The 19,872-nt window shown below is 35.1% G+C and overlaps 1 protein-coding gene across 1 annotated transcript in view; it reads left to right on the forward strand.

Moving 5' to 3' along the window:
- LOC149900649 (uncharacterized) overlaps positions 1–18,245 on the forward strand; it is a 32,456-nt gene extending 14,211 nt beyond the window's left edge. Inside the window, exons 16-22 of the mRNA XM_090112619.1 lie at positions 3,610–3,618; positions 5,901–6,056; positions 6,549–6,691; positions 8,778–9,037; positions 10,178–10,329; positions 14,271–15,711; positions 16,339–18,245. Coding sequence (XP_089968745.1) covers positions 3,610–3,618; positions 5,901–6,056; positions 6,549–6,691; positions 8,778–9,037; positions 10,178–10,329; positions 14,271–15,704 — 2,154 coding nt within the window. The 3' untranslated portion in view covers positions 15,705–15,711; positions 16,339–18,245. The remainder of the gene's footprint in view (positions 1–3,609; positions 3,619–5,900; positions 6,057–6,548; positions 6,692–8,777; positions 9,038–10,177; positions 10,330–14,270; positions 15,712–16,338) is intronic.
- Positions 18,246–19,872: the final 1,627 nt, after the last annotated feature.

Genomic DNA, 19,872 nt, shown 5'->3' on the forward strand with positions numbered 1-19,872 from the left:
TTTTTTGAAAAATAAGGTCCTAAAGAAGTTTTACTTCTTATGTGTGTACACGCACACTTTTTTTTATATAAGTATCTAATATATCGTTGTTATTGAAAAAGTTAAAATGTAACTAACTAATAAGTATTGTAAATGAATAAAGGACATTTATTTAATAAATTAGTAAAAAACATTTTCTCCTCCAAATATTTCATGTAAACTGCACTTCATTCAAAAATGTTTGTGACCACTGTCAGTAGGTAAAGAGGTCATTGTACGAAATTCTTTCTGCTCCGCGACCGGACTTTAACAAAAAACTTTAAACTGATATCGAAAATACTTAACCTAATGAGTAAAATGGCCGTAATAAATTTTTAAAAATAAATCGAGAAATGTCAAAAAAATTATCTTTAAACCCTCCCATACATTAAGTATGAAATATGAATATCCCATTTACGTTTAATATGAAAGATTTTTAGCTTTCTTTTTCTTTTTTGGTTTTCTGCTTTAATTACTTGGCAAATTTGAAGTGGCATTTTCCACGCTTTTTCCGGACATTTTCACGCATTTTCCGGATATTTTCCGGGGATTTTCCAGGCATTTTCCACGCTTTTTCCGGACATTTCCACGCATTTTCCGGATATTTTCCAGACATTTCCCTGGCATTTTCCAGTTATTTTCCGGGATTTTCCAGACATTTTCCGGGAATTTCCCAGGCATTTTCCGGGGATTTTCCGAGCATTTCCCGGGGATTTTCCGGATGTTGCCCAGACATTTTCCGGACTTTTCCCTGGCATTTTCCGGGAATTTTCCGGAAATTTCTCATTTATTTTCCGGGGATCTTCCAGGCATTTTCCGGATATTGTTCCGGGAATTTTCCACGCATTTTCCGGACATTTCCCTGACATAGCCTGTAAATGTTTGGAAATGTCCAAAAAATGTCTGGAAAACATCCGGAAAATCCCCGGGAAATGCTCGGAAAATCCCCGGAAAAAGCCTGTGAAATTCCCGGAAAATAACCGGATAATGCCTGAAAAATGCTCGGAAAATGCCTGAGAAATGTCCGGAAAATGCCTGGGAAATGCGTGTAAAATCCCCGGAAAATGCTAGGGAAATATCCGGAAAATGTCTGGGGAAACATCCGGAAAATCCCCGGGAAATGCTCGGAAAATCCCCGGAAAATGCCTGGGAAATTCTCGGAAAATGTCTGGAAAATCCCGGAAAATGCCAGGGAAATGTCTGGAAAATATCCGGAAAATGCGTGGATATGTCCGGAAAAAGCCTGGAAAATGTCCGGAAAATGCTCGGAAAATCCCCGGAAAATATCCAGAAAATGCGTGAAAATGTCCGGAAAAAGCGTGGAAAATGCCACTTCAAATTTGCGAAGTAATTAAAGCAGAAAACCAAAAAAGAAAAAGAAAGCTAAAATCTTTCATATTAAATGTACAGTGCGACACAAAAGAGATGAAAATAAATGAGGGCGCCACCGTCGCTCATATAGCAACACTGATACTGCGACGCAAGCGATCTTGATACTATAGAATAAAAATCCAAAAATGTATATAATATAATCTAAAATAAATACCGCGATTTAAACCGTTATAATTGTTTCAGTGTAGCAATAGTGTAATTTAAGACAAAAATACATTAGTATTTTAATTGACCTACCTAGGTCAAATTTTACTTAAATGTATTTGGAATTAGTTATTTTATAAAAATCGGTCAAGTGTTTAGACTGCAGAAGCGCACATAGAATCAAACATACAAACAAACAAGCATACATGCAGCTCAAACACATTACCCTCTTTCTGGGTCCGTCGGGTAGAAAAAAACAAGGCGATTTGAAAACCACATATTTTTATTTTTTTTGTAGATAAATTTTGTACATTAATATAATTCATCAAAATCTAAATATTCTACTCCTTCAAAGGACTGATCATCACTCTGTTTCGAAGTACTGGCAAGAGGGTACGGGGCATCTTCAGTATCTGTAAATATGATACAGTAAATATGATTTTTTTTCTTATGGTTTGATTGATTAATAGATAGCTGTATGAAAACAGTTATCACTATACTATGTAGTAAAATCTAAACTAGGTACTTTATTTGAGGCTGGTTGGATTGGATATAACTTCTTGACTCAAATTGTGCTGGTCGCACTATAAAAACTAGTTTTTGTTTACATACAAATAACCTCAAATTAATTTGCGAAAACGTAATAATCGCCATACATACATACATTAAACACTCGTTACTAATGGAATATTCTATTTTACGTAGTACTGAGCAAAAATAAATGGAATCTCACCGGTATATTCTGCTGTACGTTTGTAAACGTTTTCCAAATCAGTCAATAAATTTCCAGCTTGAAATTCGGACAAACACCGAATAAAAACTTTATACACCACATCACGGACACCGCTACGTTTAACCTTTTTCATGATGTCTCCTTTTTTATTTAAATTTCTTGTTCTAAATAACAATTTTATCTCAATAATTCTCCACTTCACGAAAAAAACAACAAATTTTTATTCAACTTGACAGCTACATTGCCAATTCAGGGTTGCCAGGTAATGAAAAACGAATTAGTTCCAAAATAATTAATTTCATCTCTTTTATGTCGTACTATATACGGGATATTCATATTTCATACTTAATGTATGGGTTTAAAGATAATTTTTTTGATATTTCTCGATTTATTTTAAAAAATTTATTACGGCCATTTTACTCATTAGGTTAAGTACTTTCGATATCAGTTTAAAGTTTTTTGTTATCTGTAATACTTACGGAAAAATCGCCTGTGCACACTTAACGATTACACCCTGTATAGATTATAGAATATTAAACAGTGGATCCAATGTGTTCCGGTTTTCAGTGACGGGCTTGGTAGTGGAAGCGGGTATTTAGAATTCATACGCGACCATACAAGTATACCTACTGCATTGCCGCGCTTTGCATCAGATTAACAAATTATTAAAGTTGTTTCGTCTTTTAAATTTAACAGACACAAGTTATGGTGATAATAAAATTATAAAATTTTTCATGGGAAAATGTTCTTTGTTTAAAGTTAAGGCCTTTCGTTAAAGTTCTTAACCAATTTCTCGTTACGAGCTAAGTACAATGGCTGAATAGTGCTTCGAATTTGCGAGAGGGGTGGCTGGAATAGGGGAGCTATTTTATGTTTTATTATCTAATATGTAAATGAAGTTGTTACTGTTATTCTTGAAAAAGATATTTCCACTTCACGTAAAAATTACGAATAGAATCGTGAAAGAACCCCTTGTTATTTTAGACTGAATCTGTAGGTGACCGAACTGAACTTATCTCTTTTAGTTAAGTCAACAACAAAGGAATGCTGCAAGCCAGCCATTGTGAATTTATTTTGGTGAACGTTTTGCTGATCCTAAATCTATTTCGCAAAAGTTTCTGAACGATGGCTTTTTTAAAGTTTGTAAAATTTTAAATTCAGAAATAGACTACTTTTTTTCCTTTTTTATGTTTTGTAACTAGTTAGTACCTTATGTATAATTAAAAATTTAATCAAAAATGAGATGGACAATTTTTGAATTTCAATTGTTTAGATTAGATTTTCGATCTTCTGCCCTTATTCGTATTAAATGCTGACCCAAGTCATCAAGTGTTTAATTTTTAGTTTTTACCAAGAGAAGTAATCTAAATATTCAGAGCATTCCATTGATCTACATTGTCTGGCTAGGCAGCCTAGCCGGTTTGGGTAGCGCCTTCGACGCAGTTCGTTCACCCAACGTTGTCTCATCGTAAATGCAGTTTCACTTTAGTGACGATATGTGAAAATGTTATTATCTCTTGATTTAACAAGATGAAAACAATGATGAAACTAGATTTTTCTTATGTTGTAGAATTATATACAGAATGAATCGGAAATCGATTTATCTTAAGATTACTTATGTCTCAAGTTCTAACTGATAAAAAATGTTGAAGTCGCCCTTATGGTTTTCGAAACTCTTTTTATTCGGATTCGCGATGTTTAAGATCTTCGATGGTATGGATGGATAATGATCTTCTACCTATATTATGGACTGAGTAGTAGATAGGTAAGACCACAGATTAATAATAATATACTACGTATACAAGTAAGATTATGTTCTGTGGGTAAGACGAAGACAATATTATATAAGTGTTAATTTCTGTTAAACTTTGGAATTAATTAATAATACCTACATTTAACCAAAGGGCCGATTGGACATCGAAAGAGGAGTAAGAAACATACAAATTGTAGAAGTTTGAATAATGTTCAAAGAAAGGACATGTCCAAAATTATATGAACAAAAAACCCAGAATCGACAGGAATGAATTAATGTGTACCAATGCACAATGCAATGGATTGACATTGAAGTATTTTAGTATGTATAATATAATGTTACCAAGGCCAAGGGGGCAACTCTGAAATCGTTATATAGTATAGAAGCTAGGAGCAAAATAAAATAAGTAAGAAATTCGTTTAAAAAAATTATATAAATAAGTTTACGTTATGTCATATTAAGCTACGAGCTTACAGGTGATAAGTGATTCCTTGAGTTTTAGAAATATTTGTCGAATAGTTTGTGCAGAATCTCATCACACAAGTAGGCATTTTTGATTGTTTTTGCTTGCGCACACGAGACGGAGGTTGACAAGACGCAACCGAATACAACGACGCTTCCGGAACGACTGACTAAAGTCGGGCCATTTGGCCCGAATTTAAGGTGCCAATTCGTGAGCGCGTATACGGTATAATGCTAGGCGTCCATTACAGGCGGATCGGGCCGGGCCGCATCGCAACGGGCCGTCTCTAATGGACGCGCTGTTTGCTCCTGCGTCCACCTGTACGGGGCGCGGCGGATCGCCTAGGCGGATTTTATCTAACAGACGCTCGCCGCTCACATCCGCCAGCCTGCGTCCACTAGACGGGTCGGGGCGGGCCGGGCCGCAGCGCACCGCCGGCAGAAATCCGCCTGCGAAGCGATATCCGCCAATGCGTTGCGGCCCGCCCCGGCCCGATCCGTCGCTAATGGACGATGTTTCATACAAAACATAGGCCGGCGTATTTTTGCGTTGCGATGCGGCCCGGCCCGATCCGCCTAGTGGACGCCAGCCATTACGCATCTACGCCCTATTACCTATATTATATCGTTGATTCTGGGTCTTTTTTTGGACACCTTTGTTAAAAAAATGAGGGTATCCTTCAATAGACATAGAAGTCATAACCGAAAAGTCAAAATTGACATAAAATGTGCTGTCTGGCCATCATGACAGCGCTTAATTTCGTATCTAATTTATCGGTTTGCCATGATCTTAAATTCGTATTTAGTGGACGGAAAGGTTATGTTTCACTTCAAAATATTTCCTAATAAAACTAAATAAAAATTAAATTCAATAGAGGCCGCGTTCCATCGTTACAATATTGTAATCATTGACTTGATTGAGTTACAATATTGTGCCTCATAAGGCACATGAAACCGAAAGAGTAGAAGAAATTCGGTTGCTGAGACGGGATCACGGCTGAGGCTAGGCGTTACCGCGGTACGGCCTACGAATTCCGTCTCGTGATCGAATTTCTTTTACTCTTTAAAAATTTCGCATATATAAAACATTTACCTGCTATGAAACTAATATTTAAACTGAAAATTAAACGAATTATTCCACAAAAATTATTGTAGGAATTTTCCGGTTGCCGGTAAAAAAGGAGAGAGTGGTAGCGTAAACGCTATCCTTCTCCGTTGTGGCCTACAACCTGCCTTACAGACAAAAAGACATTAATAAAAAAAAACTTTTCAACAACAATTTTTGTGTCTAAATACGTTATCAACTTCATGTCTATCATGCATTCTAAGAGAAATTTCTAAAAATGCATCACGAAAAGACTGAGAATATCGATTTTTTAAAACTTGTTTCTTTTCCAGGACAAATTATTCCCCTACGCCGAAGAGAACGTGAAGCAGTTCCTTGACAGTCAGTGGGAGACTGAGGATGTTAAGGAAGCCGTCGTCGCTCTGCGGAAACTCGCACTTGAAGATCAGGAGAAGAGCGTGGAAGGCGTGGTTGCCATCCCTGGAGAGGTATTGATCCATTTTGCTTTTACACCCACGAAATGTTATTCTTAATCTTAAACAATATTATACATAATAATACAAGTCTGTTTATTATAAAAATGCTGCATTAAATGAGATTTTTTTTCTAAGGCTGTTCTCATATTTAATAGCATCTAAATCATTTTTTTTACACACAAATGAACTTGTAGTATGTTAAAGGATTGATTTTATGCTAGACAAGCGGTCCGCCCCGGCTTCGCCCGTGGTACATATTTCGCAATAAAAGTTAGCCTATGTTCTTTCTCAGGGTCTAAAGATTATCTGTGCCAAATTTCATCAAAATCGGTCCAGTAGTTTATGCGTGAAAACCATACATACATACATACATATAAACCTTTCCTCTTTATAATATTAGTATAGATTAAATTATTGTTGTATTGAAATAATTTTTTATAAGCCTATTAAAATAAGTATAATTAATTCTGCGATTTCAAGTTTTACAATCAATCATTTTTACAGGATGCCTCCAAGGAAGACCAAATTGAAGGTCTTGTGAACAACGTAAAATGGCAAATGTCATCGGACCGCAAAGTTGGCGCGCTCAAACAATTGCAAGGTTTGATCTGGAAGCAAGGGTATGACAAGGGCGATATTAAAGGACAGTGAGTAAACATTTATTTATTTTATTTATTTATCCTTTATTGCTCTTAGATAACTAAAATATGAACTTAATCTAATTATAAATTAAAACAAATGGCGGTCTTATCGCTGAATAGCGATTTCTTCCAGACAACCGGAGTACGGAAGGAAATTAGTTAGAGGAGAGGGATAGGGCAGAGCATAAATATAATATGTAAGAATATAATATAAAGATATGTATAAATATAATATATATATTCACAAAAGTATAGGAAAGAATAATTAAAGCCATAAAAACATGATAATAAATATATAAAGCGACAAAGATATAATACAATATATAGATTATTAAGTACGACAAGAAGAGTGATAGTTATCGCTTACCATTATTTTAAACTTATTCAATGACTGTGCCTTTTTTATTGGCTCAGGTAAAGCGTTCCACAATTTAATAGCCTGAACAGTGAATGAAGTATCGTAGAAACGAGTAAGATGTTGAGGCATTCGTAATCGATACATTTCAGTGGAGCGAACTGGTTCATCATTGTTTCCCCTGAAGACAAATTTTTCTTTTAGGTATTTCGGCATCTTTGGGTTAAACATAACCTGATAGAGAAGATGCAGCACATGAGCATCCCGGCGAAATCGGATCGGTAGCCATTTGAGTTTAGACCGGAACTCAGATACATGGTCATATTTCCGTAGACCAAATATGAATCGTATACAGAGATTTTGTAGACGTTCGAGTTTGTTTATTTGATCTACGGAGAGATTGACATAACTCACATCGGCGTAGTCAAGTATGGGCAAAAGGAGGGATTGTGCTAACAGGATTTTGGTTGGGAGAGGAAGGAAATTTTGTAGACGACGCAAAGACGCCACAGTTGCGTACATTTTCTTGCTAACCTCCTTGATATGATGCCTCCAAGATAAAGTATTGTCGAAGTACACACCAAGATTCTTAACAGTTTCGCTATAAGGGATCAACGTGCCGTCAACAACAATAGGAGGGAGATTCACCCAATTCACCCTTGCAATTAAAGAAGGACTGCCAATGATTATAGCTTGAGTCTTTAAAGGATTTACTTGCAAACCATAAGCCGAACTCCATGAAACTATGCTTTGCAAATCCTTGTTGGTTAAATTGATAGCCTGGTGTAAATCGTCAAGGGTTGATTGGGTATAGATTTGGAGATCGTCGGCATACATGTGGTAGTCGCATGTTAAGTTGTTCGAAATGGAGTTGATGAATATGGAAAACAATAATGGAGATAGGACCCCGCCTTGCGGAACACCAGCGCCGACTTCACACCATGATGATACAACCTCATCTATTCGTATACGCTGACGCCGCCCATGTAAGTAACTGGAGAACCAGTCGATTACCGGAGGCGATAAGTTAAGAGAACGTAATAGACTCAGGAGTACATCATAATCTACTGTATTAAACATTTTATATATTAATTTTGTAAGTGATGTATTTGTGGTCGCAATACGACAATTTTCCTCTTAAAGCTGCTGTGCACAAATCACAGAAGCACACATTGTACAAATCTGAATTATATAAATAAACATAAAAATGTCAGAAGGTACACAAAGAAGTCTCATATGCTATTAATGTATGTACATTTTGTATTTTTAATTTATGTTTTTCCCTGTGCACAGTAACACCAATTCTAAGTTCCAAAGAATATAGGCAATGAGCTATTTGAATACTTTGAGTTTTTTTTGTTATCTTGACAAAGCTTGCCAATGGAGAGAGAGTAATTAATATTTATTTTAGATTTACAATGTAGTTTCCCAAACATAACTAATAATTTCCATGTACCATATCAGTGGCATAACATCGCACATTACGCTTCAAATTATATTTTAACGTGATAACGTTTTTAAAATCGTTTTAGTCGGGTGACATGTTCAGAAACTTGTGTCACACCAAAACCTCACGAGCGCGATCGCAGGTATAACGAGAGAGAGACAGACCGATCTCCCGTCTCATCTCGAGCGCTGCCACCAATATGACGTTATCACGTAAACATCTCGATCGTAATCCTACTTTACAAACAACCAATTTTTTGTGGAAATAATGAGATTTCCTTTCCATTTCAGTGTCTACGATGACGTCATGCCAGCGCTCGACCAGTGGCACTCGGTCGATGGCCAGAAGGTGTACATTTATTCCTCAGGCTCGGTGCAAGCTCAAAAGCTCTTATTTGGACAATCACTGTCTGGTGACTTGCTGAAATTCATTGATGGTCACTTTGACACAGCTGTCGGTGCTAAACAGGAAGCTACAAGTTATAAGGCAATCATCGAGAAAATTGGTTGCAGTGCTGATGATATTTTATTCCTCACTGACATTGTTAAAGGTATGAAATAGTCTATTACTTAAAAAAAATGAATTTATAACATGCGTGAATTGAATTGTACATTTATTTAAACTCAGTGTCTTGCAAATATACTTACTTTACTAATTGCACGCCTCATAAGCGAAGCGTTGAGGTGGGTACTACTGTCACTTCGCGCAAAACATCTGATTTTTCAAACTTAAAATGTCTTTATGTATCATACATTGCACTTGTAAGATAATACATACACACACATATTAAGAAAAAACACTATTTTTAACGATCATGATATTTTTGATGTCATTTTTGTTATTTAAACTAGTTAAAAAACAGTTTAAAAAAGTTCTGTCTTGGACGTCCGTGTGTCTGTATGTGCGGATCCTTTTTCTTGTTAACACGATAGCGACCGAAATACTTTACTAATCGAGTCTTTTTTTTTCTCTTACGCTTGAGTATGCTCAGGAATAGAACCCTTTCATTTTTCAGGGTCTGATTCGATGTGGTTTAATTGTTATTAAATAAACAAAAATAATAATTAATAAATATTTATTAAAAAAAATTATGAGGCGTGCACTTTTGGATTTTCCAAATTATTTAAACTTTACATTTGAATAATTTCACTTTTGTCACAACATTCATGTCCATATTATTTAAGCATCACCAGGAACGATTTAATTAAATGACTTACTAAACTTAAAATTTTAAGATCAATTTGAATGATATTTCATATTAGCACTACTAAAATAAGTAGATGAATGTGTTAAACAGGTTTCTTGTGTGGATAGCACAGATCGCAGAAACTAAAGGGAGATATGGTTAGGGGGCGGGGCCGGTGTCGCAGCAATATGCCCAAAAAAAGAACAAGCTGTAGTGGTGCTGTATATGTACGTCACTTACAATCTAGTGTGCGAACGAATAGTCGCTCTCATATTAATTTTGTGTGATGACACGCAATACGCGAAGTATTGTTTTGATTTTGTTTACTGCAGTAGTGTGCGTAAATTTGTAATGAGACACGGTTTCGTACTCAGCGCAAACGATTGGCATCTCTCTAGATCTCTATGTGTGATAGTATCTTGCGGGCATCCAGAAACCTCAAACTAGTCTAACATCTAGTCATCATGACATATAGTTTAACAATCTCACCAATAATGTACACAGAAGCGGAAGCAGCCCGCGAAGCAGGTCTCCACGTGGCCCTCGTGAGCCGAGAGGGCAATGCCTCTCTACCCGAGGAAGCAATCACCAGCTTCCCAGTAATCCAGACGTTCGCTCAACTTACCGTCTCTAACAAACGCAAGACGGACCCACAGGTGCCTTCCCGATGATCATACACAGTAGCCAGCTTTGCATGCACTATCTATTTATTGTATTGGTTGATTGAGGTTAGTATGCTGTAGATTGTGTGTTGTGAATATATATGGACGCAATACTAAATAAACTTGATTAATGATTTTTTTCTAATGAAAAATAAGTTGATGTTGATTTGGCTCTTGCCGTATTGCATTTATTAAGACGCCAAGGCAAAAAAAAAATGGTTGTCGTATATGCTGTGTCTAAATGATCAATTGATTACTAGTAGCATCTATACAGTACTCCCAAACTGATAATGCGCATAGAAATATTCGTCACTGTTCGGCAACTGTCATATTCCTCGAGCGTCCGAAGACGATATGTATATAGAGTGGTTAAATGTATTTTCTTCATGCATAGTTTAGTAGAATTATGAGTTTTGTGCAAAAAGAGATAAGTAACATGTTTCGATAATTCCATGTAAATTAAAAGCGAGTATAAGACACACGATTGCGAATATGTATTTGTTGGATTGATTTACTTGGAAAATTCTATACTTCGAACTATAAAAGTGTGAAGCTGGTGTAATGATGGATGAAAAGGTTAAAATTGTTTTCAAACACAGGTTTACATTTAAATCGTAGAAATGTAATCATTGAAATCTCAATGCAAGTGCATTGTTTAGGGCTCTTTTGATTCAATGATTCGGGTGTTTCTGGAAATACGACAATTAGCGAATAGTCCGGGATACATCGCCCATTTTTGCAAGTGATTACTATCAAGCTAATTTTTCGTGAGTAGCTTTATTTTGATGAGATGCCCAATAATTTCATGAACGAAACTCTCGATTGTGGTAGCTTACAGAGGTATCAAGGATAAATTTTTTTGATTTGACGGTTCTCAAATATTTATTACGCAATTTGTAGGACAATATGTCTGTTGAATTATATAAGTATTAAATAAGTGAAAATAAAAAAATCAGCTGGTTACTAATCATTTATGATGACTTCGTTATCGATACACATTGGAAAGGGGGACTCTTTGATCAAACCATAGATTTTGTAGGACAAATATTTTTTCGAATAATTTAGATAATTATCTTGAGATTGAACAAAAAAAAAAAACGTTCAGTTAGTAATTAATATTTGAGAACCATCAAATCAAAATATTTTATCCTTGTTTCCTCTGGTAGCTACCACAATCGAGAGTTTCATACATGAAATTATTGGGCATCTCATCAAAATAAAGCTACTCACGAAAAATTAGCTTGATAGTAATCACTTGCAAAAATGGGCGATGTATCCCGGACTAGAAGATCTGCATGCGCATTATTAATTTTGGAGTACTATACTAGTATACTAGTATATGTTTTCAAATGGTCAATGAATACTTCTAGATTTTGTTTTAATGTTTATATAGTTTCATATTGATTTTAGTCCATATTTATTCACTTGTGTATATTATGGGTGGTGGTTCATAAATTGTTACCTATCCTTATATTACAGTCTAATACTTGTAGATATTGTAGATACTTTGTTGTAGATATTGTTATCTGTTGCGTTTATGTTATTGTTTGTTATTGAATACAGTGCTGTTGAAATTTGTATTTAATACATATATGATGTATAAATAAACTGTTTTTCAAAATATTATTGATATTTCTTTGTTTTGATCATACTTTACAACAAAATAAAACGATGAAAGAATAGATGTAAATTGGATAATTGCTACTCAACTAGAAGTCCGCCTGGTCTGTTAATGCCTGAGAATAATAGTATATTTGCATTATGATTTTAAACCATTTATCAAATATCAAATTATTATGGGTTCTGATTTACTTCGGTAATTTTCTTCGAAGAAATAATTTCAAAATAAAAGTATACACTTTCTTATTAGCAAAAATTTTGGACTAAAACTCATGATAAGATTTTAGTATCACCAAAGTTTTGATGAATTAACAAATCATTGCCAAGACTTTTATTCCACGAAACGAGCGCGAGGCAAGTAAACATACTTAAAGACTAGAAAATATCAGCAAAACCAAACCATACCAACCAAGAAATACCAAATGTAGAGAATAAGAGTCCTCCAACAATAATTGTTTGTATTCCTGCAAGATATCAGTCTGCCTGTGACTATGTTAACTGTGAACTGTTCGAAACATCGAGTTGCCGTAATTGTGTTTAAACTCCATTATAAAGTCCTTTATTTCCATATGTGCTTTATACATTACTAGCTGTGCTTCGCGGTTTCACCCGAGTGGCTCCGCTCCTGTTGGTCTTAGCGTAATGATATAATATAGCCTATGCCCTATTAATCCAGTCTGTAGGTATTTATGCTCTACAAAAGGTGGCGTAGAAAATGTTTTGAAACGATATTGTTTAGATATGAAAGGTTAATCAAAATCCAAGTTTTCGACCTTGACGGACCCAGGCGCTAGCCGCCATCTTGAATTAAAGGTGCTAAAATTAGGTATATTTTAAATAACTTCTCAATTGTTTACTAAATCACAAAAGTGTCTATGAGGGGTTCAAAGAAGACAAAATTACCTACATTTTTATCATACATGATTATTCTGTAAGTCTTAAAGGTAAAAAGTTACAAGCGACGGAAATAATAATATTTACAGAAATCATATAATTTTAATTTTGTTTAAAAATTGTGCAGCAATCTTTTTTTATTTTTTTTGATGGCCCGGGCTGGTTAATGGTGGCTTCTTCATTATCGTCGCTGAAATTTTCTGTTTCATTGTCTGTATTTTTAGTTTCCAACCATGAAATTTCGTCGATTCAATTTACTTTTTATTGATAACTTTATGAATCGTTCATATCGGATATCTTCTAAGGATTCCTTATCCATGTCCCCTCCGTAAAAAGTTACTAGAAAGCGTGCTCCAGCGTCTTCGATTTCTTCTGGTCATGATGACGAAATTTCATGGTTGGAAACTAAAAATAAAGACAATGAAACAGAAAATTTCAGCGACGATAATGAAGAAGCCACCATTAACCAGCCCGGGCCATCAAAGAGAATTAAAAAATGATAGCTGTACAATTTTTAAACAAAGTTAAAATTATATGATTTCTGTAAATATTATTATTTCCGTCGCTTGTAACTTTTTACCTTTAAGACTTACAGAATAATCATGTATGATAAAAATGTAGGTAATTTTGTCTTCTTTGAACCCCTCATAGACACTTTTGTGATTTAGTAAACAATTGAGAAGTTATTTAAAATATACCTAATTTTAGCACCTTTAATTCAAGATGGCGGCTAGCGCCTGGGTCCGTCAAGGTCGAAAACTTGGATTTTTATTAACCTTTCATACCTAAACAATATTGTTTCAAAACATTTTCTACGCCACCTTTTGTAGAGCAGAGGCTTTTACATTTCCCCACAGACTGGACTATATAGCCGATAGTCCGAAAGAATTTTTCAAATCGGACTTGTAGTTTCTGAGATTAGCGCGTTCAAAGAAACAAACTCTTCAGCTATAATATTAGTATACATGCGAGTATTATTCGTGTAAACGCAAATACAAGAAAATACTGAGCTTATAATTTCTAAAAAATCACAGAAAAATACTAACGGTTTCTCGCGCTTATCTAAAACCAGACAATTGTGTATATAATTAATTGAAAAATTGTACTATTAATAAAAAAACTACTTTAATTGATTTCCTTGTCTAAAATAAATTGCCATATTTTTATTGCGTTCAATTTTTACCAATAAAGTATTTTAGTATTTATTTTATACTAGCGGTCCGCCCCGGCTTCGCCCGTGGTACATATTTCGCAATAAAAAGTAGCCTATGTCCTTTCTCGGGTATCAAAATATCACCATACCAAATTTCATGCAAATTGGTTCAGTAGTTTAGGCGTGATTGAGTAACAGACAGACAGACAGAGTTACTTTCGCATTTATAATATTAGTATGGATTATATAGATATTTTATATTTTTCAGGATGAACAACCCGCAAAAGTACCTAAAACTGACATTCCTGAGACGTCGGAAACGAAAGAAGAAAAGGTTGATAAAGAGGCAGAAAAAATGGAAGTAGATGATGCACCTATTGAAGATGCTAAAAGCAAAAAGACTGAAGAACCCACCATTGAAACCACAATCGAAGAAGTTACAGATTCAAAAGATCTTGATGCCCCAGTGTGTGACATCGAACCAATCGTAACAGAAGCTAATGCCGATAAACCTGAAGAAAATAAAGATGCTGATAAAATGGAAACAGAAAATGTTAATGGTAATAATGAATCTGTAAAGGCAAATGTAGATGAGGTGGACAAAGAGAAAGTTGAAACTAAAGATCTAAAAGAGGAAAAAGTGCCAATGGAGACAGCTGATGTGCCAAAGGATCAATCTGAAGTAAAAAAAGACAGTGGACCTGTTGCCGAAGAAACTCCGCCTACTGTTATCACAGAAATAGAGGAAATAACAAATGATAAGGAAGACCTGTCTGAAGTTGCCGAAATAATAGATGACTTAGAACCAGTTGTTGAAGAACCCGCAATGGCCACTGATTTGGAAGATCTACAAAATGTTGGAGACGAATTAGAAAAGGAATGCGATGAAATATTGTCCAAAGTGCAGGATGTAACTAATCTGGATAACATTAATGTCAAACCTTTATTAAATACTATTGCAGAAGATCCGATGGAGGTTGAAAATGAAGTTTCAAAGGATGTTGATAAGTTACTGGATGCAGAAGCGGTAACTGAATCAAAAACAACTGAAGATGTTAAACCGTCCGAGGCTACAAATGGCGAGGAAACCAAAGCTGTGCCATATGTGAATAGTAAGTGTGAAACAAAAGCAGAACTAAAGGAAATGCCAAGTACACCTATAAGTGATGCCACAACCGAGACTAGTTCGCAAGAAACAAATTCTGATGCGGAAAAATTAGACAGCCCTATGGAAACAAAGCAAGACGAAGCTAAAGAGGAGGACAAATCGGAAACGAAACAATTAGAAGTAGAAAATAATAAAGAAAGCGCTGAAAACTCTGTAGATACGACAAAAACGAATGAAGTTACCACCTGTGAGAATGAAAAAGTATCGGAAACGAATAATACGGACAAGAAAACGGAATCGAAGGAAACGAGCGTCGAAAACAAAACTGAATCGGCTGAAGAAAAACAACTGAACGGGGATGCAAAAAACGGCAAACCAGAAGCAGTTAATCAGAATGGAGTAGAAAATAAAGAAGCTGAAATTAGTGTTAGATTATCAGCGGAAAATGGTAAAGCGGTGAACGGTTCCAACGGTGACGCGAATGATTCGGAGAAGGGACAAGGAGACAGTAAGGTGGAAGATGTGGAGATCAAAGTGAAAACCCTCGCGGCGGAGGAGCGCCCAGACCCCATAGAGCAGGCGACGGAGGCGTAAAATACTTGTAAGTTTTAGGGCCGATTTTTTAATGCTTGGATAAAACTTATCCGTCCAATAAAGTATTACACGATAATATTAAAATGTCACGTAAACTGTCTAATACGAGCATTAGAATACGTTTTTAAAATGGTAGATACATTATTCGACGAATAAGTTATCCAAGCATTGAAAAATCGGCCCTTACTTAAATAAACCTAATCGTCGATTTAGGAAATTTGTTTCTGTAGAGAAGAGAAGTAGAATGACAGTGGATGTTTAGATCTGATAATAATTTAAATGACAGAACAATAATTAATATATTATTTATATAACTTTTTCTAAAATAAAAGCCAAAATAAAACGCAAATAATGCAAATAGATCATAGTTTTCAGAAATTCGGTTGTTCATTATAGTACTTTGTTTACAAACAAGTAATTTCAAGAATTTATTGTTATAAAAAGGATTGCCTTATTATAAAAATATCCGTATATTTCCTAACAATTTTTAAGAGCAATGTTACTTATATAAATATTTATGCAAATATGTGACTAGGCTTACTTATATTGTCATTTTTATAATGATAATATTCATTGTATGTGTATAGAAATTTTAATTTATTACTATAACTAACATCTCAATCGTGTGTTACAGAAGCGAGATTGATTGGGATCGTTGTGCGTCGTAGTGTTGGCTCACATCACACGAATGACAAGACTGAGGCTGCTAATAACATCACTCCCTAATTATATTTGTATCATTACAACTCCATTGTGTACTGTGCGGTGACGATTTTGTATATTGCCGGCTGAAAATTTAAAAACGTAATAAAACTACAGCTACGATACGCGCGGGCCAACATCTTTATAAAAACTAATTGAAAACAAACTGCCTATGCTTCTGACATTTTTACATGTGTGTTTTTTAAACTTATTACCGAATCACATTTTGATGGGCTAGCATAGAAGCGTTGTTTTCAATTAATTTTTTCATTCTATCCCATATTATTCTTAAAAATATTTTAAGAATTAGTTTTAGGCAAAATACCGATTCCCCTTTTAGAGACATCGTTATACGAATAGGCGTACATTTTAATTAAATTATAAGCGAGTATTTTTAACTATTAAGCGTCGTTTACGCACAGTTTGATTAGTTTCTACTCGGCTGAAAGAAAATCTCGGTAAGAATCTCTTGATGGTTTGTAATAATAATTTTTCTTATTGCAAATTTATAGTCCTAGAATTAGATATGCAAAATTTTTATCTCTGTGTCAAATTGTTGATAGCTGCCAATGCGATGATAAAGTCCTAAGTAATGAGCCGCGTACTTTATAAGACTAATTAAGTGTTAAGAATAATTTGAACGCTGTCCCTTCAGTTACCGGTAGTGTACATGATATGTCACTGCTTTACGTATTTTACTAACATAAGAATAATTCGTAAGTATTAACCGTATTGTGATCTTGGATATCGTATATATATTTATGACAGGATTTTGGTAATATTTTGTAACACTGCCAAATCACTTGCCCCCTTTCTTTGGCGTCAGATTACAATTCCTATGTGATATTGAAAACAAGACTGTATTTTTATAAGTGATCGACATTGGGCTGTGTATAATCGGAATTCGGTTGCGGTGAGGACGACAAGTGATCTTATTTGTGCGGGAAACAATCTTCCATGTAAACAATACTCTTGAAAATTATTTGTGCGAATCAATTGATGTTCCTTCGTTTCGATACGGCAATGTATCTAAGTTTTATCATATCAATTTTGTAAGATAGGTATTTGTATATATGGTTAGTGTATTTCTTTCAGAGGAAGAGATGGTTTGTCATTGGTATTAGGATAATGAAGTTTAGTTAAATCCTTGAGTTGCGCTAGTTTGCCTCAGCTATTTGAGTGGGACAGGCATATTTCTAATGCGGAGTTTAATAATGATATGGGTGTGTAAAACACAAAGTCACAAGTGGCCAAGTTTTACGGTGAATTGACGAATTTTGAAGAATTTTACTTATTGTATGTGGGAGTTGCCAAACTGAACTAGTCAAGGTGTGCTTAGAATCTCGAGATTGAAGTGGGTGTGAGCCTCGTATGGACTGTGAATAATTTTCCTCTATTTTTCACAACTACGGTACTATTCGTATTTTCTTTTGTATTATTTTAATTTTAAGTTCTAAATTTATGTTCCTTTTTAGTTTTAAGGTTAAGACGGATCATTCTAAGTTGTAATCTGACATCAAATGAGAGACCAAGTTCCTTCTTTTAGACTGATTTTTTTTAATTATACCATATTTAGTCTCGCGTCAGTCCATATATCTCAAAGACCTGAATTTTGCGCGTAACAATATAATAATAATTATTATAATATGTATTTTTTTCTACAATGCTATTTGAGATATTGATGAGAGAAGCTTAAATAATAATTAAGTATTCATTCAATTATTTGGTTATGGTTCCCTTGTGTATAAACGAACGTGATGTTTTCAATTTGATCAAAATGTATTAGTTTTAATTATCACCACTGATGACGTTGAAATATAATGGATGTAGAATTTCTCATTGGTTTTTTATTTTAATTTTTCCCTGAAAGTATTTTTCTATAAACCATTACTTAAGCAATATGCTTAATTGTTAATTTTAAGTCATCATCAGATTCACGATCGTCGTTATCTAATTAAATAAATAACTTTTCTATAAATTCGAAAGATTTCGGAAGCCTTTATGTCCCAATACAACAGTCAACAATCATATAAGTATCATAATAAAGCTGAAGAGTTTGTTTGTTTGAACGCGCTAATCTCAAGAATTACTGGTCCGATTTGAAAAATTCTTTCGGTTTTGGATAGCCCATTTATCGATGAAGGCTATAGGCTATATGTCATCACGCTAAGACCGACAGGAGCGGAGCCATGCGGGTGAAACCGCTGGGAGCAGCTAGTCCATACTATTTATTAATATTATAAATGCGAAAGTAACTCTGTCTGTCTGTCTGTTACTCAATCACGCCTAAACTACTGAACCAATTTGCATGAAATTTGGTATGGAGATATTTTGATACCCGAGAAAGGACATAGGCTACCTTTTATTGCGAAATATGTACCACGGCCGAAGCCGGGGCGGACCACTAGTAATATACAATTTTGATTTCATTTTATGAAATTACTTTGAAAATGCCTATGATACACTAATATGTAAAATTGTATAAACGCCAAAGGGTTACCTATCTTAATCTCGAATTTTAATATTCCGAATATCATAATCCAGAAAACGTTAGGACATTTTTTCATAACCCCGAATTTTAAAATTTCGAAGTTTTGTTTGCCATATAATCGCAACTCCGAATTTCATTTGCCCATTTCTTTATTTGTACGACGTTTTATAATCCAGACGAATGAGTTCCAGACATACGAAATCTAAATGCACAAAATCCAGATGACCGTAATCCATATGCACGAAAGCTAGATTTTTAAAACACAAATTTTTGAAATACAGTTAATTGATATCCAGACAAACAATATCCAGATTTTTGAAATTCAAATAAACGATATCCAGCAAAACGTAATCCTTCCAGGGAGACGCAGCACGAACCTAACCTAACCTTCTGAATAGATTTTAACACTTTAACCTTTCTGTAATGGGCAAGTAAAACAATAGCGAGTCGGTTCTGGCATCGCCGGCCGCTGCCGCGGCACGCTCGCTTCGCTCGCTCGGCTCGTGCGTAGGGGGTCACAGTTCAAACCTAACCTAACCTACTAAGTCGAATTTGACACTTAAACCGTTCTGTAATGGGCAAGTAAAACAATAGCGAGTCGGTTCTGGCACTCGCCGGCCGCTGCCGCGGCACGCTCGCTTCGCTCGCTCGGCTCGTGCATGGGGGGTCACAGTTCAAACCTAACCTAACCTACTGAGTCGAATTTGATACTTAAACCTTTCTGTAATAGGTAAGTAAAACAATAGCGAGTCAGTTCTAGCGCGGGGGTCGTAGTTCAAACCTAACCTACTGAGTCGACTTTGACACTAAAACCGGTCTGTAATAGACAAGTAAAACAATTTACTGACAATGTTTATTTTCAGTCGATAGTAAAGGTATAATCACGATTGTATGGAAATCAAATAAAAATATTATGAAAATCTGGCAATAGTTTATCTGTTATACGATTATATGGGAACCAAATAAAAAGATTAT

Source organism: Colias eurytheme, chromosome 18 (genome assembly GCF_061535395.1).
Source record: "Colias eurytheme isolate Ceu_HAF_F1 chromosome 18, ilColEury1 Martin Lab GWU primary, whole genome shotgun sequence".
NCBI classification, from domain to species: domain Eukaryota; kingdom Metazoa; phylum Arthropoda; class Insecta; order Lepidoptera; family Pieridae; genus Colias; species Colias eurytheme.